This window comes from Grampus griseus (genome assembly GCF_964374135.1).
Source record: "Grampus griseus genome assembly, chromosome: 9".
Taxonomy (NCBI): domain Eukaryota; kingdom Metazoa; phylum Chordata; class Mammalia; order Artiodactyla; family Delphinidae; genus Grampus; species Grampus griseus.
Genome location: NC_139003.1, coordinates 11,354,087 through 11,376,207, shown reverse-complemented (window position 1 = coordinate 11,376,207; position 22,121 = coordinate 11,354,087). Strand labels below are relative to the sequence as shown.

The 22,121-nt window shown below is 43.3% G+C and overlaps 1 protein-coding gene across 1 annotated transcript in view; it reads right to left on the bottom strand.

Moving 5' to 3' along the window:
* Positions 1-1,039: 1,039 nt before the first annotated feature.
* LOC309827474 (TRPM8 channel-associated factor 1) overlaps positions 1,040-22,121 on the bottom strand; it is a gene marked incomplete at both ends in the record, with an annotated part of 87,894 nt that continues 66,812 nt past the window's right edge. The window contains 6 exons of the mRNA XM_082662134.1: positions 1,040-1,884; positions 4,551-4,888; positions 6,390-6,629; positions 6,969-7,182; positions 8,154-8,251; positions 8,531-9,522. Of these exons, the coding sequence (XP_082518260.1) occupies positions 1,630-1,884; positions 4,551-4,888; positions 6,390-6,629; positions 6,969-7,182; positions 8,154-8,251; positions 8,531-9,522 (2,137 nt within the window). The remainder of the gene's footprint in view (positions 1,885-4,550; positions 4,889-6,389; positions 6,630-6,968; positions 7,183-8,153; positions 8,252-8,530; positions 9,523-22,121) is intronic.

Below are 22,121 nucleotides of genomic sequence, written 5' to 3'. Positions count from 1 at the left end.
TTCACTTTCTCATCTATGAAATGGGATAATAATATCCGTAAGATAACTCATAGGAAATACCTCACACGATGTCTGGGACATAAAGACTGTTCATTATGTGTTAGGTGTCTTTACTTTTCTTTCAATTAACAAATATTTACTGAGTACTTTTCATGTGAAAAGCACCTGACGAAGGACACTAGTGAAATAAAAGGAAATTATCCTAGAATTGGGAGAAGGATGTGCTGATGGGTTTCAGAAAAAGACATTCCCTAGGTTAGTTCTCCACCTGAGGAGTCTCTCTGTTCTCAACAAAGCTAATGGAATGATATTGAAAACAACAAAAATATGGTTTAAAAGCAAGCTAGAGGAAAATGGGTAGATGTACACCCATTAATCCTGAGGATGCATCTCTAATTGGAATGCCACCCAGCCAAAGAGCCGGGATGGGTTGGAATGAGATTATGAGAAAGCTTGGCGATGCTGGTTTGTGGGGTAATAAGTGAGTGTGGGTTAATTCGGTCTGCTGCACTCAGGAATCCTGTTCCATTGGAGCCTGTCCTGGCCATGGCCCTCTCAGCACAGTAGCTGTCGATAACTGACAGTGCCTTGATTCCAAGGTGACCAGAGGAGTCAGACACCTGTTTTGTACTAAGATCCAATGGGCTTATGGAGTTGGTAGGGCTGCTGGAATGATTTTTTCCTTTGATCGAAGCAAATGTACTCGAAGATGAAACTAACCAAGAAGACCAAACCCCAATAGCTTTGTAACCTCCAGTTTGAGTTCATACCACATTCTTGGGCTTAGGTTATACCCAAGAATCTTTCCAGAGGCAGAAGAAAGGACACATAGGATGGGCTAGGATCGTGAGGACTATCACTGATACCATGTCTGGGAACAGCACTGGTGTTCACTGAATACTCTCACACAAGACTGAATGCTGACCTCAGGGAGGTTGACTCTGAAGGGAGATTCAGTTTTCAGGTTGTCCACATGAAAGTGGGCAGACAGGCTACTGTGGGGCCTGGTGAAAGCTGAAGAACTCCCTTATATGCGTCTGCAGGTTGTGTTCAAAGACGTTCACCATCATCAAACAATAGATTTTTATCCCATGTCATGGATAAGAATCCAGATGCAGACGGAGTTCAGTGATTTTCCGTAGAACCAAAGCTGGTTCAGGGCTCTCTCCATCATACCAGCCTGTCTCGCTTGCTGTTAGAAAGCTTCTCAAAGCAGAAGTTAAGAGCTTTGTTCAGGGCTGGCTGGGGTGAGGGAGTGATACCAGATTATAATGGAATCCATGGTCTTTAGAACTACCGGTCATAAATAGAAGCAAAGAGCCTGCAGAAACTCAAGATGCCAAGACGAAACATCCTCTTCTGGAGGATGAGGACGGTGAAGCAAGGCTCTTGATGAGAGCAAGAGCACCAGCAGAGAAACAATAAAAGAAGCACAGCAGCCTGAGAAGGTTGGTCCCATTGTGTCTTAGGACCTTAAAGGCCTTCCTGAGGAAGGAAGTAGGAAGTAGGAGGTAGGAAGGAAGTAGGAAGTAGGATTCAGGCTCAGGGTACACTAGGCAAGAAAGAGGGTGGCAGAGTTGGTGAGTGATCACCCCCTGTCCCACACACACACCCCTTCGTGCACATCTTTTAGTCCTCAGTCTGGATGTACATCTGCATGGGGTTTTCCTGCCACTCAGGCAGACAGGCCAGGCTCGCAGCCACTTCCTTCTGGACAGGCCAGCCCCAGGCCTCAAAGAAAGGAGCCAGGTTCTTCTGTACCCTTTCAGAGAACTTCTTCACCCACAGATTCATCTTGCCAGTGTTGTCTTTGGGGATGCCAGAGAGGGTCTGGTACTCAGCAAAGAGCTGGGTGAATGGCTCCCATCCAAAGGCCTCCTGGAGCTGGAAGAGAAGGAAGGGGCAGGATGAGGTACAAGTTTGTGAAAATACCTGCAACATGCGTGTTCATGAGTGCATCTCCTTTCTGGTGATTTCTTCCCCTTAATCATTCACTAGCTTCATTTCTCTGCTTGCCCTTATCTCCCCATCTCAACCCTGCACATAAACACAATCTTATTGGCTCATTCCACTTCTTGGCCACAAACTCTGTACCCCCTGAATGTAGTAGGGGACTACATGAAGACCCTAATGGGTGAAAAGAGGTAAATACTCAATAAATGACAGTTATCATTATTATCCCTATTTTAAAAAATTATATCCCCAGTTCCTAAGTGTTTCCCAGGCATCAGACAGGTTTGAGCCTGACTGAGATGGGGATTTTGGGAGCCAAAATCTGGGCACTTCCGACACCTTCCAGACATAATAAAACCTTCCAGACAGAATAAAACCCTTGTTTTTTTCTCTTTTTCAGCCGTCTCAGAGCTGTGACTATTTTCAAGGCTACTGTTTTTCTCTGTGGAACACTGCCTTTGGGACAAAACAAGGAAGAAGCAGGTATGTCACAAGGGGCTCAAAATGAGAGTGACTCATACTTTACAGGGAACAGCCCACCTGAAAGCCATGGGCAGGAGACTCTTTTCAAGATTATAGAGATTTAGAATTAGCCGGGGTCTTGAGGTTTCCGAGACCACCCCCTTTTGTGGAGGAGAATCCTCTGACTCTGAGGGGTAAAAGCCCGAGGACAGATGGCATTTGGATCAGCCTCCCTCTGCTCTCACTGCTGTGCTCTCACTGCTCATCCGCTCTCACTGCTTGGCCTTTGACAACCGTCCTGCTCATCTCTCTTAATTAGTACTCAACAGATTAAACATTTATCACACACACAACACTAAAAAATGTCTGCAATGTGCCGGGTATTTCACGAGGCAGAATGATGAAGGCTCTTGTTTATCTGGAGGTCACTGGTCAGTGGGAGAGACAGACGTGTAAGTAAACAAATTACAAAAAAAGTTGGCTTGTCAAGGAGGTGATGTCGGGAGAAGAGGACAAGAGAGCTGAATTTTGACAGGTGACTTGACAGGTAACAGACAAGATGTTCAAGCACGTTGCAGCTGCAGGAAGGAAACGTGAGGAGGTATAGGAACAAAAACAGCAAGATGTGTTTATAGCGGGAAGCAGCTCGGTAAACTGCAGGATCATTATGGAGACGGGAAATTGGGAGATGGAGATGGAGGTGTTGGCCAAAGCCTGATGATAAAGGGCCTTCTGCACCCAGCTAAGCAGCTTCCATTGTATTCTGTGTGTGAAGGAGAACACTTGACGAGCTTAAACATGGAATATTCAGATTATTTTGGAAGTGGTGTGGAAGATGGATTATAGGTGGTTGAAGCAAGATGCTGGAAAAACTGAGGAGGCTTGTAAAACCGAAGAGAGTCCTGAGGATCTATGCTAAGGCAACAGCAGGAGGAATGATGGCGAGCAGACCTCCCACAGGTGAAGAAAACAGAAGGTATCTCTCTGTCCTGGGACCAAGTCTCAGGCTTCAAGGTGAGGGGTCTCCCTCCCTTGCAAATATCATTGCAAAATGATATTCATGGTGAGTGGGTCAGTAGGTAGGGTGGAATTAGGGCTTTGCCTTACACTTCAGTGGCAACTACCATGTAAGGTCCCTTTCCCTGTAGACCCTCAGACTGGCTCTAGGAGAATCCTGAGCTGATGCTACACAGTTATCTCATTGACTGGGGTTGTCTCACACTCACTCTTCAGAAAATGAGTGAAAAAAGAAAAAAAAAATCAAAGGGAGGGTTCAGAAGTGCAAAAGCCTGGGCTTGTCATTAGCTCCTGATTTTAGGTTCTGGGTCCATCATTTAAATGTGTGACATTGGACAGGATGCTTAAACTCTCTAACTCAGTATGTGCCTATAAAAAGTGGGCAATACCCACTATCTAAAGAGTCATGGAGACAGTATAGGAGATCTGATATGGGGAGTGGCTTTGACAACTTGAAAATACAAAAATTCAAAGCAGGATGGGGGAGGGGAAAGGAATTTATGCTTATTTTATAGGAAATCGACTCACTTTGGGACTTCGGTGTTCTTCTATTGGGTTGGTTATTTACTTATTCATTCTAAAGACATTTTGGGTTCAAATGGGTGATGGAAATATGAGAATCTCGTTGACAGATTTACCTCCTAAGAGGCCTTCTTGTAATGGAGTTGCCCCTAACACATCACTGTAATTATGAAGGGATGCAACACTCACTTGACGCATAAAACTAAGGTGAGGGAAAACGAAGCAAAGCAAAACGATCGCCATTTCCAAGGCACCTACTCGGGGACAAGGGATGGACGAGTGAGTGGGAGCGCTGTGACTCAGAGCTTCTGCTCTTGACCGATATACCCAGAGACTACATTCTCTGCTTCTTTTCTTTTCGCAGTATTTTTCATTTCCTCTTACATATCATCACAAAACCACAGTACGTGAGTGGGACAGGCATCATTATCTCCATCTTAGAGATGTATGACCTGAGAAGCACCGCCATGCAGCCAGGGGAGGTGGTGGGCCCAGGCTGATGGGGGTGGTGAAGGAGTTGGAGAGCTCCTGGGATCCAGGATGCTACACGACTGAGGGTCTAGTGGCCCGCATCTCCCTGAATTTCTGTTCAGTACCTTTAGATACGTTTCCAGAGCTGTCCACACATTCCAGTCGTTCAGGGGCGCTCCCTTTCCCAGGTGTGTTTTGATCCTTTTCTCTCGTTCTGGAGGGCTCAGAGCTGGGTGGGCCTGAGCCCTGGGGATGTGCAGGACCGTCTCATGCACATAGACTGACCAGAGGTTACAGGTGGCCTCGGTGGTGTGTGGGGGGAACTCCCACCCGTGCCGCTGCTGGTTGTGGCCCAGCTCGTGGATGGCTCCCCACAGACCTCTGCTTCTCATGCCCATCTCACTGATGAGCTCCTGCACCGACTGCAGGTGGCACATGATAGGGTATCCTGAGTGCATCCAGCCTGGGAACGCAAAAGGAAGAGTGAGGCATGGTGGGCGTGGTCCACCCAAACCCATCTCCCTTCATTCCTCTCCATGGTGTATTTTTTTCTCGCCATCCTGGCTGCCACCATAATTCCAGAATCTCCATGCTGATTGGAAAGCAGATGCTTTCTTTGACTTGGTCTGAAAAGTCCCGACCCTTCTTCCTGGCCTCCACACTGGAGTTATGCCTCGCCTTCTCTCTGGCCCCCCAAATGTTAACACTTTATATAGTCATTCTCACTATAATTCAGTGCTTCCTTTTGTGTGAGTTTTCTTCGCATGTGAGTCTGCAACATTAGGTCCCGTGTCTGAATTTGAGATCCCTGAGGCTAGGGCAGTGCCGTTCCTTCTCCTGTGTACGCTACTGTTGGCCAGAGTTATACTTTTTAACAGTGAAAATCTTGTAGTTTTTTGAAGATTAGAAAACAGGTCCAGAGGAATTTTGCACATGTTGGAACCAGATTTCCGTGTTTGTTTTTTTTTTTTTTTTAAAGATGGCCTTCTTTTCTCTAAACCACCGAATACTTAACATAAACCTCTTTACTCTCTCTTTTCATTGCCAACACGTTTGAAGGAGATATTTCTGTTTTAAACTCTCCTTGAAACAACACTCACTGCCATCTTGAACTCCTGGTACCAATTTTTCTGAGACTGTTCTCCCTCCTGTGAAATCTTACGCTTTAGATGAACATGATTTACCTTTTCACATGTAAACATCTTTTCATCTCCATCAAAGTCCATGTCTTGAAAATCTTTTTTTCCCTTACTTTACTGGTAAAATTATGCCTTACACATATTGGACATTTAAAAAGGGCAAAATAGATGTCAGCAGAAGGAAGGAAATAAAGATCAGACAGGGAATAAATAGAGATTAAAAAAACAATAGAAAAGATCAATAAAACCGACAGCCGGTTTTTTGAAAGGATAAACAAAATCAACAAACCCTGGCCAGGTTCACAAGAAGAAAAGAGAGGGGACTCCAATAAACAAAATAATAAATGAAAGAGGAGAAATAACAACTGATACCACAGAGATACAGAAAATCACAAGAGGATACTATGAACATATGCCAACAAATTGGACAACATAGAGGAAATGGATGAATTTCTAGAAACACACAGCCTGCCCAAATTGAGTCAAGAAAAAACAGATAATTTGAACAGACCAATTGCTAGAAGTGAAATAGAACCTGTAATTTAAAAAACTCCCTACAAACAAAAGTCCAGGACTGGACGGCTTCACAGGGAAATTCTACCAAACATACAAAGCAGAACTTATACCAATCCTTCTCAAACTCTTCCAAAAGACGGAAGAGGATAGAACACTCCCAAAGCAATTCTATGAAGCCGCCATCACCCTGATACCAGAACCAGACAAAGACACTACAAAAAATAAAAATAAAAAACTGCGGGCCAAAAAAAGGCAAAATAATAAATAAATGGTGTCCACAGACTAGGAGCATCCCTCTGGAGCACCCACCGGCTGAGATCTGCACATCAGCAACAATCCTCTCTGGACGGAGGAAAGGAAAGGGCTGGGCTGCCAGCCTGGCTATAGCCCGCATCATCTCATCCCAGAGGTGGAGTAAAGATTCAGGGTCCTCCAGGGCCTGGAGGTCTGCAGTTGGCACCGTCAAGATGATGTTGTCTGTTGCCAGCTCTCCCCAGGGAGCTGTGCTCTCCTGGATACGCCTCTTCCACTCCTCCAGGGATGTCTTACCTGGGAATAAAGGGCATGGAACCTGTCACCCACTTCCTCAACTTTCCTTGAGCTGAAAAACACAACTGGAACTCCAGGAGGAGGACAGTGAAATGATGAACTACTATCATGTGGGTCTATGTGCTGTGAAGTGAAGGACAGGCCCCCAGACCCTTCCCTCTGTTCTGCCCAGAAGTCTCCATGGACACAGGGAGTCCCTCATCTCCTACCTCCACTGGCACCTCAGACAGTCCCTCCTCCTTCTGTCCGCCAATCCTCTTCCCTCCCCTCCTTCAACCAGCCCATCAACACCACAGCACCCCTGGCTCTCCCACTCCCCTCCACGTTCAGTCCACTCACCCAGCCTGTAATATGGGGCAGGCACAGCCCTCTTGATGGTGACGGACACGGGGCCCAGTTTACTGCCCTTGGGCACGATGACATAGAGAAGGCCGCCCCAGAGGCAGGAGACTGACAGTTTGGTCCTATCCATGCAGCACTGGTGAGTTACCACAGGGGCTCGAGACAGCTTGCTGGCACTCGTCAAGTCATCGGTGTGGCAGCCAATCTGTACCTGGAGAGGCGATTCCACCATGTGTGCTGTGGGTGTGTGGTACTGTGTGGATGGAGGGTATTAAAAAACTCTAGCTTCCCCTTTCTATGAGCAGTGCATGCAGACCTGTGAGCTTTTAGCACTCCAAAAACCGTATGGACTGAAAGGTACGCAGAATCATTTTTCTAGGGATTTAAGCAGCTGCACAATGGACCACGATCAGGCAGACCAGGCATAACCCCGAGGCTGATATTGACTAGGGTCCGTGGTGCCTCTGTACCAGGCAGAACCTGGGCTCTCGCTCCAGGGTTCAAGTCCCTGACGTGATTCCGATGCTGGGAATGAGGCAGAGGGAATCTTCATCTGCCCTTTGTGCACAGACAGGAGGCCTATCCAGAGGCAGTGGGATATGGGGTGACGGGGGAGAACTGGTTCTGTCTTCCCCCTTTGTCTCAGCCTCCCCTCCTGGTCAGGTAGATGGAGTGCATTTTATCTGGAGTCCTGTGACTGCTTTTCTTAGGTTTAATGTAAGTGAGCTCGAGAAAGGAGACTAACCCAAAAGAGACCCTTACTGTGGTAGGAAGTGACCCTCAAAATCGAGGCAGGAAGAATTTTACTTCTGCATGACGGCCTATTTTTGTGAGTGACAGGGTTAAGTACACCCTTCAGCGATCAGGGTGAAGAGGTGAAACCCAGAAAGGCCGCGTTGGAGAAATGAGTGAGGTTCCGAATATGTAACAGGCGCTCCTTCGCCTCATAGCCCTGTCGGGAGGTGGAAACCTGCGGGCTTGTGTTTGAGGACTGGATCTGATGTTAGGAGCTCTGGCATCTTCAGTCACTCCCTTAGGCTCCGTGAAACTTAGCTGTTTCGTCTGTGAAATCTGTAACGTGGGCAGAACAATGCCTTCCTGCACTCCTGGAAGAAGTGTCGCGAGCTGGATGAGAATGAAGCTCTGTGGCTCTGAGATGTGGCAGTGGCATTCTGGCCTTACCTTCAGGCCAGCAAAAACTGCAGCTTCAGACAAGGAGACTTCTGCATTTTGTCCATTTGGGAGGTAGAGCCCTGTACTCACCCAGGAATCACCGCTGCCTGACAAAAGCCATAGGAAAGGCTGAGTTATTCCCCCACCTGACTCCACCCCACCTGGAACCTCACAGCCCCTCCCAGAGGTGCAGCCCTGCCCTGCGCACCTTATCTCATCCATGCTTCTTGCATCCATCCCACCTAATCCCTGAGCAGAACCCCGACCCCCGTCTGCTGGGAAGAAGTACCTGTTAGAGAATGGAGCTGGCCTACCTGAGCTTCAGCACCTGCAATGTCCTGCAAATCTCGCTAGCCCCACCTTCCCCCAGGTCCCTCATTCTGTACCTGGGTTGCTTCCATCAATCTCCACTGTGATGGCGTGTTCTGAGGGGTACGAACTGGAGCTGCAAGACCAGGTTCCAAGCCCCTGTGCCAGCTGAGAGCAGTCTGTGCCGGAGCGTGCCAGCTCCGTGGCCAGGCAGAGCAGTGCAGCCTCATAGGAGTCACTGGCAACTGGCTTTTCCCTGCTCACAGCTGGGAGGCCTGACAGATGCAGCATCTTCCTCAGGAGCCGGTGCAAGGAAGCATAAGCAGGGACCCCCTCTGCAGGGATCTGCAGGAAGCTTGATGCATCTGCTCCCAGTTTGGCCAGCCAACTCTTTTCCAGGTTCCCACCCCCGCGGTTCACGATAAGCTGGAATTCAGACAGTGCCTTGCGGAAGTGGTAGCTCTGCTTCTCAGGGTTAGGGACAGGGAAACAGCCTGGCTCCAGAGTCCGAGCTAGGATACTGAGGCCAAAGCAGTTGAGTATGACGTTACCAGGGAAACTAGCCAAAGTGGAGCGGCCGGGGTTCTGGGACGCCCACCACCAGGCCTGGCCCCCGATCAGCAAGCCCCCCCCCTCAGCCACAAACTCCTGCAGCTGCTTAGCCTCCTTGTCACTGTAAGCCACACAGCAGTAGACACTCAAGTCAGCAGTCAGACGGGGCTCCAGACTGCACTCCAGGCCATGTTCTGACAGCAGGGCACACAGATTTTTTAGACGTGTGTTCACCCCAACTTTGCGCATCTGGCCTCTGGCCAGCCAGCGCACAGCATTGAGCAAAAAGGGCCCCATCTTGGGCGTACAGAGCATGCCCTCGTGGGCAGCCAGAACCACGCGGCCCCGGCCATAGCGGGCAGCTGCCAGGAAGCAGCCAAGAGAAGCGTCTAAGCCCAGGGGGAAGGCCAGGGCCCCATGCACCAGCAGCTGCGAGGGGAGTCCCCCTGTTTTGATGTCCAGCTCTGAGATCCCTTCCAGGAGCTCCTGCTGATCCTGCCCGAGATCCTCCCCAAACCTGGAAAAGAGACAAAGGAAAAGGAACAAAGGGGCTACAGTCAGTGAGTGAACCACTGAAATGAGCTCACTGAATAGAGCAATCTGTGTGGGTACAGAGATACACAGTTCATGCCAATCTTTTTCTTCTCGCTAAGATTTGAGATTTGAATCACTCATGTGACTCGCTTTATTGCAGTGGTCTGGAACTGAACTCGCAGTATCTCCGAAGTCTGCCTGTTACTAAACATATAAATGAATTGTTAGAAAAATGGATCTGTTATTCTTAGAGAAAGTAGTCCTACTTAGACATTTTTCAGAGTAACATTTCTGTAAAAGAAGGCAGTAAAAATCAAATCCCCCTCTCCACGTGCTAGCACTGATCTAGGAACATGTTACATGTAAACTATTTAATACTACACTTGAAGATTTATGCAAACTCTTTAAAAATTGTCACTGAGGTGATTCTAATGTGCAGCGCAGAAGGACAGCCACTGCAGGCCCCCTTCTCCAACTCTGAAGGCACTCCAGCCATGTGGCTGACAGGGTCTTGGTGCTCCGGCCAGGTGTCAAGCCTGAGCCTCTGAGGTGGGAGAGCTGAATTCAGGATATTGGTCCACCAGAGACCTTCTGGCCCCACGTAATATCTGGGAGAGCTCTCCCAGAGATCTCCTCCGTCTCAGTGCTAAGACCCAGCTCCACTCAATGACCAGCAAGCTCCAGTGCTGGACACCCCATGCCAAACACCTAGCAAAAAGGAACACAACCCCACTCATTAGCAGAGAGGCTGCCTAAAATCATACTAAGTTCACAGACACCCCAAAACACACCACCGGATGCGGTTCTGCCCACCAGAAAGTCAGGATCCAGCTGCATGCACCAGAAGACAGGCACCAGTTCCCACCACCAGGAAGCCTACACAAGCCACTAAACCAACCTTACCCACAGGGGGCAGACACCAAAAAAAAATGGGAATTACGAACATGCAGCCTGCGAAAAGGAGACCCCAAACACAGTAAGTTAAGCAAAATGAGAAGACAGAGACCTATGCAGCAAATGAAGGAGCAGGGTAAAAACCCACCAGACCAAACAAATGAAGAGGAAATAGGCAGCCGACTTGAAAAAGAATTCAGAATAATGATAGTAAAGATGATCCAAAATCTTGGTAATAGAATGGAGATAATACAAGAAATATTTAACAAGGACCTAGAAGAACTAAAGAGCAAACAAACAATGATGAACAACACAATAAATGAAATAAAAAATTCTCTAGAAGGAATCAATAGCAGAATAACTGAGGCAGAAGAATGGAGAAGTGACCTGGAAGATAAAATAGTGGAAATAACTACAGCAGAGCAGAATAAAGAAAAAAGAATGAAAAGAATTGAGGATTGTCTCAGAGACCTCGGGGACAACATTAAATGTACCAACATTCGAATTACAGGGGTCCCAGAAAAGAAGACAAAAAGAAAGGGACTAAGAAAATATTTGAAAAGATTATAGTTGAAAACTTCTCAAACATGGGAAAGGAAATAGTCAAGTCCAGGAAACACAGAGAGTCCCATACAGGATAAATCCAAGGAGAAACATGCCAAGACACATATTAATCAAACTATCAAAAATTAAATACAAAGAACAAATACTAAAAGCAGCAAGGGAAAAGCAACAAATAACATACAAATGAATCTCCATTTAACAGCTGATCTTTCAGCAGAAACTCTGCAAGCCAGGATGGAGTGGTAGGACATATTTAAAGTGATGATGGAGAAAAAACTACAACCAAGATTACTCTACCCAGCAAGGATCTCACTCAGATTTGACGGAGAAGTTAAAACCTTTACAGACAAGCAAAAGCTAAGAGAATTCTGCACCAACAAACCAGTTTTACAACAAATGCTAAAGGAACTTCTCTAGGCAGGAAACACAAGACAAGGAAAAGACCTACAATAACAAACCCAAAACAATTAAGAAAATGGTAGTAGGAACATACATATCGATAATTACCTTAAATGTAAATGGACTAAATGCTCAAACCAAAAGACCTAGACTGGCTGAATGGATACAAAAACAAGACCCATATATATGTTGTCTACAAGAGACCCACTTCAGAACTAGGGACACATACAGACTGAAACTGAGGGGATGTAAAAAGATATTCCATGCAAATGGAAATCAAAAGAAAGCTGGAGTACCAATTCTCACATCAGACAAAATAGACTTTTAAACAAAGACTATTACAAGAGACAGAGGAGGACACTACATAATGATCAAGGGATCAATCCAAGAAGAAGATATAACAATTGTAAATATTTATGCACCCAACATAGGAGCATCTTAATACATAAGGCAAATGCTAACAGCCATAAAAGGGAAAATCGACAGTAACACAATCATAGTGGGGGACTTTAACACCCCACTTTCACCAATGGGCAGATCAACCAAAATGAAAATAAATAAGGAAACACAGGGTTTAAATGGTACATTAAACAGGATGAACTTAATTGATATTTGTAGGACATTCCATCCAAAAACAACAGAATACACATTTTTCTCAAGTGCTCATGGAACATTCCCCAGGAGAGATCATATTTTGGGTCACAAATCAAGCCTTGGTAAATTTAAGAAAATTGTAATTGTATCAAATATCTTTTCTGACCACAACGCTATGAGACTAGATATCAGTTACAGGAAAAAAACTGTTAAAAATACAAACACATGGAGGCTAAACAATATGCTACTAAATAACCAAGAGATCACTGAAGAAATCAAAGAGGAAATTTAAAAATACCTAGAAACAAATGACAAAACACGATGGCACAAAACCTATGGGATGCAGCAAAAGCAGTTCTAACAGGGAAGTTTATAGCAATACAATCCTACCTCAAGAAACAAGAAAAATCTCAAAAAAACAACCTAAAGCAATTAGACAAAGAAGAACAACAATAAAAAAAAAACCCAAAGTTAGCAGAAGGAAAGAAATCATAAAGATCATATCAGAAATAAATGAAAAAGAAATGAAGGAAACGATAGCAAAGACAAATAAAACTAAAAGCTGGTTCTTTGAGAAAATAAACAAAATTGATAAACCATTAGCCAGACTCATCAAGAAAAAAAGGGAGAAGACTCAAATCAACAGAATTAGAAACGAAAAAGGAGAAGTAACAACTGACACTGCAGAAATACAAAGGATCATGAGAGATTACTACAAGCAACTATATGCCAATAAAATGGACAACCTGGAAGAAATGGACAATTTCTTAGAAAAGCACAACCTTCCGAGACTGAACCAGGAAGAAATAGAAAATATGAACAGACCAATCACAAGCACTGAAATTGAAACTGTGATTAAAAACCTTCCAACGAACAAAAGCCCAGGACCAGATGTCTTCACAGGCGAATTCTATCAAACATTTAGAGAAGAGGTAACACCGATCCTTCTCAAACCCTTCCAAAATATAGCAGAGGGAGGAACACTCCCAAACGCATTCTACGAGACCGCCATCACCCTAATACCAAAACCAGACAAAAATGTTACAAAAAAAAGAAAACTACAGGCCAATATCACTGATGAACATAGATGCAAAAATCCTCAACAAAATACTAGCAAACAGAATCCAGCAGCACATTAAAAGGATCATACACCATGATCCAGTGGGGTTTATTCCAGGAATGCAAGGATTCTTCAATATATGCAAATCAATCAATGTGATACACCATATTAACAAATTGCAGGATAAAAACCATATGATCATCTCAATAGATGCAGAAAAAGCTTTTAACAAAATTAAACACCCATTTGTGATAAAAACCCTCCAGAAAGTCGGCACAGAGGGAACTTACCTCAACATAATAAAGGTCATATATGACAAACCCACAGCCAGCATCGTCCTCAATGGTGAAAAACTGAAACCATTTCCACTAAGATCAGGAACAAGACAAGGGTGCCCACTCTTACCACTATTATTCAGCATAGTTTTGGAAGTTTTATCCACAGTAATCAGAGTGGAAAAAGAAATAAAAGGAATCCAAATCAGAAAAGAAGAAGTAAAACTGTCACTGTTTGCAGATGACATGATACTGTACATAAGAATCCTAAAGATGCTACCAGAAAACTACTAGATCTAATCAATGACTTTGGTAAAGTAGCAGGATACAAAGGTAATGCACAGAAATCTCTTGCATTCCTATACACTAATGATGAAAAATCTGAAAGAGAAATTAAGGAAGCACCCCCATTTATCATTGCAACAAAAAGAATAAAATATCTAGCAATAAACCTACCTAAGGAGGCAGAAAACCTGTATGCAGAAAACTATAAGACACTGATGAAAGAAATTAAAGATGATACAAATAGATGGAGAGATATGCCATGTTCTTGGATTGGAAGAATCAACAGTGTGAAAATGACTCTACTTCCCAAAGCAATCTACAGATTCAGTGCAATCCCTATCAAACTACCACTGGCATTTTTCACAGAACTAGAACAAACAATTGCACAGTTTGTATGGAAACACAAACGACCCCGGGTAGCCAAAGCAATCTTGAGAAAGAAAAACAGAGCTGAGGGAATCAGGCTCCCTTACTTCAGACTATACTACAAAGCTACAGTAATCAAGACAGTATGGTACTGGCACAAAAACAGAAAAATAGATCAATGGAATAGGATAGAAAGCCCAGAGGTAAACCCACGCACATATAGTCACCTTATCTTTGATAAAGGAGGCAAGGATATACAATTGAGAAAAGACAGCCTCTTCAATAAGTGGTGCTGGGAAAACTGGACAGCTACATGTAAAAGAATGAAATTAGAACACTTCCTAACACCATATACAAAAATATACTCAAAATGGATTAAAGACTTAAATATAAGGCCATATACTATAAATCTCTTAGAGGAAAACATAGGCAGACACTCTATGACATAAATCACAGCAAGATCCTTTTTGACCCACGTCCTAGAGAAATGGTAATAAAAACGAAAACAGATGGGACCTAATGAAACTTAAAAGCTTTTGCACAGCAAAGGAAACTATAAGCAAGATGAAAAGACAACCCTCCGAATGGGAGAAAATATTTGCAAATGAAGCAACTGACAAAGGATTTATCTCCAAAATATACAAGCAGCTCATGCAGCTCAGTTCAAAAAAACAAACAACCCAACCCCAAATGGGCAGACGACATAAACAGATATTTCTTCAAAGAAGATACACAGATTGCCAACAAACACATGAAAGGATGCTCAACATCACTAATCATGAGAGACATGGAAATCAAAACTACAATGAGGTATCACCTCACACCAGTCAGAATGGCCATCATCAAAAAATCTACAAACAATAAATGCTGGAGAGGGTGTGGAGAAAAGGGAACCGTCTTGCACTGTTGGTGGGAATGTAAATTGATACAGCCACTATGGAGAACAGTACGGAGGTTCCTTAAAAAACTATAACTAGAACTACCATATGACCCAGCAGTCCCACTACTGGGCATATACCCTGAGAAAAGCATAATTCAAAAAGAGTCATGTACCACAATATTCATTGCAGCACTATTTACAATAGCCAGGACATGGAAGCAACCTAAGTGTCTATCGACAGATGAATGGATAAAGAAGATGTGGCATGTATATACAATGGAATATTACTCAACCATAAAAAGAAACGAAATTGAGTTATTTGTAGTCAGGTGGACGGACCTAGAGTCTGTTACACAGAGTGAAGTAAGTCAGAAAAAGAAAAACAAATACCATATGCTAACACATATATATGGAATCTTAAAAAAAAAAAGTGGTTCTGAAGAACCTAGGGGTAGGACAGGAATAAAGTCGCAGATGTAGAGAATGCACTTGAGGACACGGGGAGTGGGAAGGGAAAGCTGAAACGAAGTGAGAGAGTGGCATGGACATACATACACTACCAAATGTAAAATAGCTAGCTAGTGGGAAGCAGCTGCATTTCATGGGAGATCAGCTCGATGTTTTGTGACCACCTAGAGGGGTGGGATAGGGAGGGTGGGAGGGAGACGCAAGAGGGAGGGGATATGGGGATATATGTATACGTATAGCTGATTCACTTTGTCATATAGCAGCAACTAACACAACAATGTAAAGCAATTATACTCCAATAAAGATGTTAAAATATTGTCACTTAAATCTGATGAGCATATTTACTACTTCTTATTGAGAAATGGTCAAAATGTAGTGAATTGAGGAAAGATTTTGTATTTCAAGAATTTTTAAAACCCATTTGTAGATACTTTGTCAAGCGACAGGAGATTGGTTAAATAAGTTATGGTTAACTGTAGATAGCATATCATATGGCAATTAAAATAATTACTGGAAAATGCTTCATAGAAAAAATTTTAAGTCAGATTCTAATATACTATGCTCTATATCTAAGCCACATTTTGCACAACAAACTGCCAAGAACAAACAAACAAACAAAAAACAAAATCCACAAGACCAGAGAAACATTATCCAGAGTATGTTTATCAAAATGTCCTCAGTGATCATCTTGGCTAGTGGGATTTAGATGATTTTAATTACCTTTATAAAACTTTGTCTCATAATAAAAATCAAATGTTAATAAAAAGGTTTAGTCACTCAAGTAGCAAAACATTACTGAAGAAAATTCCTCCAGTACAGTTTCTCCTTAATTCCTCTTTAGCATGAAAATGGAGACACACGTTTTAATTTTGTCATTCCGTTTTCAACTAACATGGCCAAATGTCAAGAGGGTTCTGGCATCAGTTTAGCTTGTACCTTTTTTCCACCTGTAGAGGCTTAAAGACTTATTTTGTGGGGCAATGACGTTGAGCCACAACACTTAGCTTATAGACGTAGCTTCCACACTAAGTGTTCTGCTGGAATCTTCTGACGGGCACCTTGTGAAGTCCAGCTACTGATAAAACACCTTCACTATGGAGAGATGTGATAATGAGACTGGGAACCTGAAGGTTTACACTCATGTGCTTATAAAAATGTCTAACCGCCGCTGTCCAGCTGAGCAGGTCATTGGTGGACTCTGGCTCTGACTGGTCAGGATGATCCTGCTTCCTCCCTTGGCAGAGTAGCTGGAAGAGCCTGTGAAATTTACATCCCCTCTCCAAGCCACCACTTGCTTATCACCACTTGTGTCTGGGAGTATTCAATAAAGACGACGTCCCTGAGTTGGCTAACATAGTATCTGATATATAGTAAGTCTTCAACACACGTTAGTGGGTATATAAAACACACAAATACACACAGAATATTTATCTGATAATGAAAGACTTCATATCTGATAGAAAGGGACCTTAATACCTAAAAGTATTAAGGGTATACAGGGTTATGGGTTGAGTTGTGTCTCCTCCAAATTCATTTGTTGAAGTCCTAACCCCCAGGACCTCAGAATGTGACCTTATTTGGAAATAGGATCATTGCAGATATAATTAGCTAAGTTAGGATACGGTGGGCCTAATCCACCATGACTGGTGTCCTTATAACAAGAGGAAGTTTGGCCACAGACACACACACATAGGGAGAACGCCATGTAAAAATGAAGGCAGAGATCAGGGTGATGCTTCTGCAAGCCAGGGAAGGCTAAAGAGTGCCAGGAAACCACCAGAAGCAGGAGAGCGGCCTGGAGCTTATTCTCCCCACAACCTCAGAAGGAACCAACCCTGCCAACCCCTTGATCCCAGATTTTTAGCCTTCAGTGGTGCGGTGACAGAATTCTGCTGTTTAAGCCAGCCAATCTGTGGTACTTGGTTATGGCAGCCCTAGGACGTTAACCCAGTCACAATTCTGAAAACTGATCCACACAGGACACTCTGGGGGTAGGTGATCTGTAAAATTGGTCTGGATGTATCCTGACATTCTTGGACTAACGTTTTTTGTTTTTAATTAACTTTTGGCTGCGTTGGGTCTTGGTTGCTGCGCGCGGGCTTTTCTCTAGTTGCAGCGAGTGGGGGCTACTCTTTGTTGTGGTGCGCGGGCTTCTCATTGCGGTGGCTTCTCTTGTTGCGGAGCACGGGCTCTAGGCACGCGGGCTTCAGTAGTTGTGGCTTGCGGGCTCTAGAGCGCAGGCTCAGTAGTTGTGGTGCACGGCTTAGTTGCTCCGTGGCATGTGGGATCTTCCCGGACCAGGGCTTGAACCTGTGTCCCCTGCATTGGCGGGTGGATTCTCAACCACTGCGCCACCAGGGAAGCCCCTTGGACTTACTTTAAAAACACTGATAACTCAATCAGAAAGTTACCCAGGGGTAGGACCATATCTTGTGTGTCTCTAGTTCCAACAGCACCTAGTGTGGTGTCCGGTGGGAAGCACTACCTAGCGGTAGTAAGACATGCCACAGAAATGAGGGGGCAATCATGTAAAATTAACATGCAGTGGGCTGAGAGCAGCCTCTGAGCTGCAATGCCTCTCACCTTTCTTCTGAAAAAGGACTCACCCTCTCACTTATACAGGAGTACATGTGTGTGTATGTATTTTTATGTGTTTATATATACACATAGGCATGCATATATACAGAGACATGTGTGCACACCCATGTATGTATACATATACTATATATGAAATGATTATATGGGCCTGAGGAAAACTATGGAAGATGACATCCTGGGTTGTCAACATGGTTCCTGGGGAAGGGGTGGGAAGATGGTGTGCAGAGTACCATGAAGGAGGAGCAAATAAAAGCCTGGCATTTAATCATACTACAGCTTACTATTTATCAGTTACAAACTACAGGGAGACCTCTGAGAACTAACGTGGTCAGATGTTCCAAAACAGTTTTTTGAGTAAAAATTTTAAAAATAAAAACTAACAATTTGGTGATACAATTTATATAAGACAAAAATAAAACAAAATAAATATATGTCAATATATATGTCAAAAAAGTCAGGACAAAAATCACAGGAGTGTAAGAAGTATTCTGAATTGTGTGATGGAGACAAGGGGTTGGTATTGAAAGAGCTGCTCAAAGGGGACTTGTCTCATCAGTATTTTTTTTTCAAATACGGAGAAGGTATGAATATATTTCTCAGGTAATTAAGAATTAAATTTTAAATGTTAAGGTAACTGATGGAAAAATAGAACTGAGAAGCATCATCTACAAATATGCTGGGAGAATTTAAGGAGTAGAGAAAACTAGGTCAAATACTGTAACGAAGAAAAAATGTAAAAAGAAACAAAGTATAAAAACAAAACTGGGAAACAACAAGGCAAGAGTAAGAAATACACTTGAATTATCACTATCTAGGACTGGATTAAATTTGTATACGAAGAGACAGATGCTCTCAGACTGGGCTAAAAACATCTAGGTATAAGCTGCTTACAAAAGGCACAATTGAAACTGTCAATAAATGGTACACAAAGATTGAAATGAGGAAATCAACAAAGGTATATCTGGAAGATACAACAAAAAGAAAGCAGAAGTGCCGGTGTTAATATGAGATGCAATTGATTTCAAAGAGGAAAGAATTAAACAAAAGATGAATATTTTCTATGAATAGAAGTTAAGCCTTCCAAAGATACAATTTTCATTAATTTTTATGGGCCTAAAAACAAAGTGCTGAAAGCAAAAACTGCTACAAAGAAAATTAAAATTTGATGAATTCATAATCACATTTGAAAATAGTAACAGATCTCTCAGCATCCAATGGATCAATTAAAAAAAAAAAAAGAAAAAAAGGATAGAGATGATTTGAGCAGAATGACTGACAAACTTGATTAGAACCAGAACACAATGGTGCAATATCGCCTGGAATCTGAGGGTGAGAAAGTGAGAGCCTAGAATGCTGTGCTCTGTCAGTTCATTGTGTAAATATAACAGAAATGAAGACATCCTCAAACGTGATACATTAAAGATATAATGTTTTAGAACACACACACAGGCATAGACAAGCAATTGACAGGATCCGTATCAAACTTCTAAGAGCGGCTGCCTTAATCCAGATGCATGAGACTGGGAACTGTGGTGTGGGATGAAAGACACTTGGCCACTCTCCTCTATACATTTTTTAATTTGAGTATAATTGCTTTACAATGTTGTGTTAGTTTCTGCTGTACAATGAGGTGAATCAGCTCTATGTATACCTGTATCCCCTCCCGCTTGGACCTCCCTCACCCCCCCATCCCACTCATCTAGGTCATCACAGAGCACCGAACTGAGCTCCCTGTGCTGTACAGCAGGTTCCCACTAGCTATCTATTTTACACACGGTATCTATGTATCTTATTTATGTCAAACCTAAGCTCCCAGTTCATCCCACCCGTCCCCTCCCGCCCCCCGACCCGTGTCCACACATCCATTCTCTACATTGCGTCTGTATTCCTGCCCTTGTATTTTTCATTATAAGCTTGAATTCATTTTGAAATATTTTTTGTAAAATGGTGAAATGTTTCGGGACTTCCCTGGCGTTCCAGTGGTTAAGACTTTGCCTTCCAGCGCAGGGGTTACGGGTTCAATCCCTGGTCAGCGAGCTAAGATCCCGCGTGCCTCGCGGCCAAAAAACCAAAACGGAAAACAGAAGCAATATTGTAACGAATTCAATAAAGACTTAAAAATTGGTCTACATCAAAAAGAAAAATCTTTAAAAAAATTTTTAAAAAAGGTGAAATGTTTCTCAAAAGAAAAGAAAGGAGCGAGAGAGGGAGGGAGGGAGGAGAGAAGGAAGAAAGGAAGGGAGGAAGGCTGGACAAGCAAGCATAGAAGATGGGATGTCAAGGAATTCTCAACAGATGTTTCTATTTACCAATATTTGAGTCTTGTATAATATCTATTTACAGTATTTAAGTTTGTATAATAACATAATGAAAGTAGCTATTATTTAATGAGGTTTAATATGTTCTAGGCATTTATTTACACATACAGATCATCTCGTTTAATCATTATAATAAACCTGAAAGTTATTATTCTTGCTTTATAGATGAGACAGAAAAGTTAGGCTATTTGCCCCATGTTTCTTAGCTAATAACTGGAAAGGACAGGAAACAAATCCAGGGTGGTTTGTCTCTAAAGCCAGTGATGTTGTCCACACACCAGTAATCTCTCAACTACTGAGTTTTGAATGAAGACCACAGTTGGGTATGCGGCAATCAACAGGTATATTTTGTGCAAAAGAGGCTTTAAGTAGACATGAAAGTGTGAATATACTGCATTTATGGAAAAGGAAAAGCATGTGCTCCTTCAGAGCTGGAAGTGCAAGAGAGGGCACTGAGGAAAGGAAGGGAGAGGTGGCAGTGCTCAGGTACCAAATCACACCTGAGCAAACAGGTGATACAGGAGATGGCTTTCTGATGGAGATTTAAAACCTGTCATAGTAACGACAGCAATGATCAGAGAGTTCAGTGTGAGGCGAGCTGCTGTCATTGTCACCATGCATTGGCCTTGTCTCTTCTCTCCCGTGTGCTGGCTACTAGACCTATTTCACGTGGGGTGTTTGCTTCTTAATTTGTTTTCTTCACTCTGAAATTCCCCCTTTTCATCTCATTCTGTCTCTTGTTTTATATAACATACATTTTTAGAAAGTTCTGTTAGAGCATGAAGCATTCTCAAGGAGTGAATGTGTCCTCATTCATGTATTTATTCACTAATTATATAGTCTGCAAATATTCTGTTCTGTTCATTGGGTCATATTTTTCTTCCAGCCATGATTGATTCTGTTGTCTTTCCACACTAAATTTCTGTCTAATATTTCCCTTTTAAATTTAATATAGCCTTTTTATATAGTTATTACACAGTTGTTTTTTTTTCACCATGGGCATGAGCAGATCTTTTGCATGTTCTGATATCGTGTGGGTGAGGTCCTCTTGATGTTCTTTCTAAGTTACCCCAGACCAGTTTGTTTGTAGACACGTACCACATCCACCACCTTCTCAAATTACATTGGGGTCTGTATAATGCTTCCTTCCACTTTCTTATTGCTTAACGTCTGTATCTCTAACGGAAGGGCAAAGATCAGCTGGGGCCTATTGCTGTCCTTACTGGGGGCGTGTCCCTCCCCTCTTTAGGGACCTAAAGCAAGGCCTACTCCACCCAGCCAGGCATGGAATGCACTGGAGGTGTTCGGCCCACCATTGTCTTTGGAAGATGGCGAACTCCAGCATCCCTTTCTGCCTCCACCAAATTCTGAAGGAGCTTTGCTGCCTTTACGTTTGAGGATTTTTTCCCTTCAGTGTCTACTCACCCAATTTGTTCAGTCTTCTACAGCATGAGAAGGCATCAGTGACACTTCTTGGATTTGTTTCAACTTTTTCCTGTGGTTGTGCATCGTGGGTAGGTACAGTCTCAGGAGATACTGCACACCGTGCCACACATCAGTCAGCTGGCACTCCCACCGACTCTGCTTTCGCAGTACGTGGGATCAGCATCAGAACCTCCACATTTAGTTGTTTGCTTACTACTTTTCATTCACTTGGTCAGATTTGGTGGAGAGGGCAATTCTGGGCTCTAGGCTCATTTCACACCACCTTTACCTGGAAACTCTCTACATTTATGGGTCTTGAATATGAAAACAGAACAGTGCTGCTTACAAGCTGAGAGTCCTCAGACAAAGACCTTTGCACTCTGGGGGAATGTGGTGATGATCAAGAGAGGTAACACATCATCTTTAAGAGAGGCATAAACCTAAGCTACTAGTTTG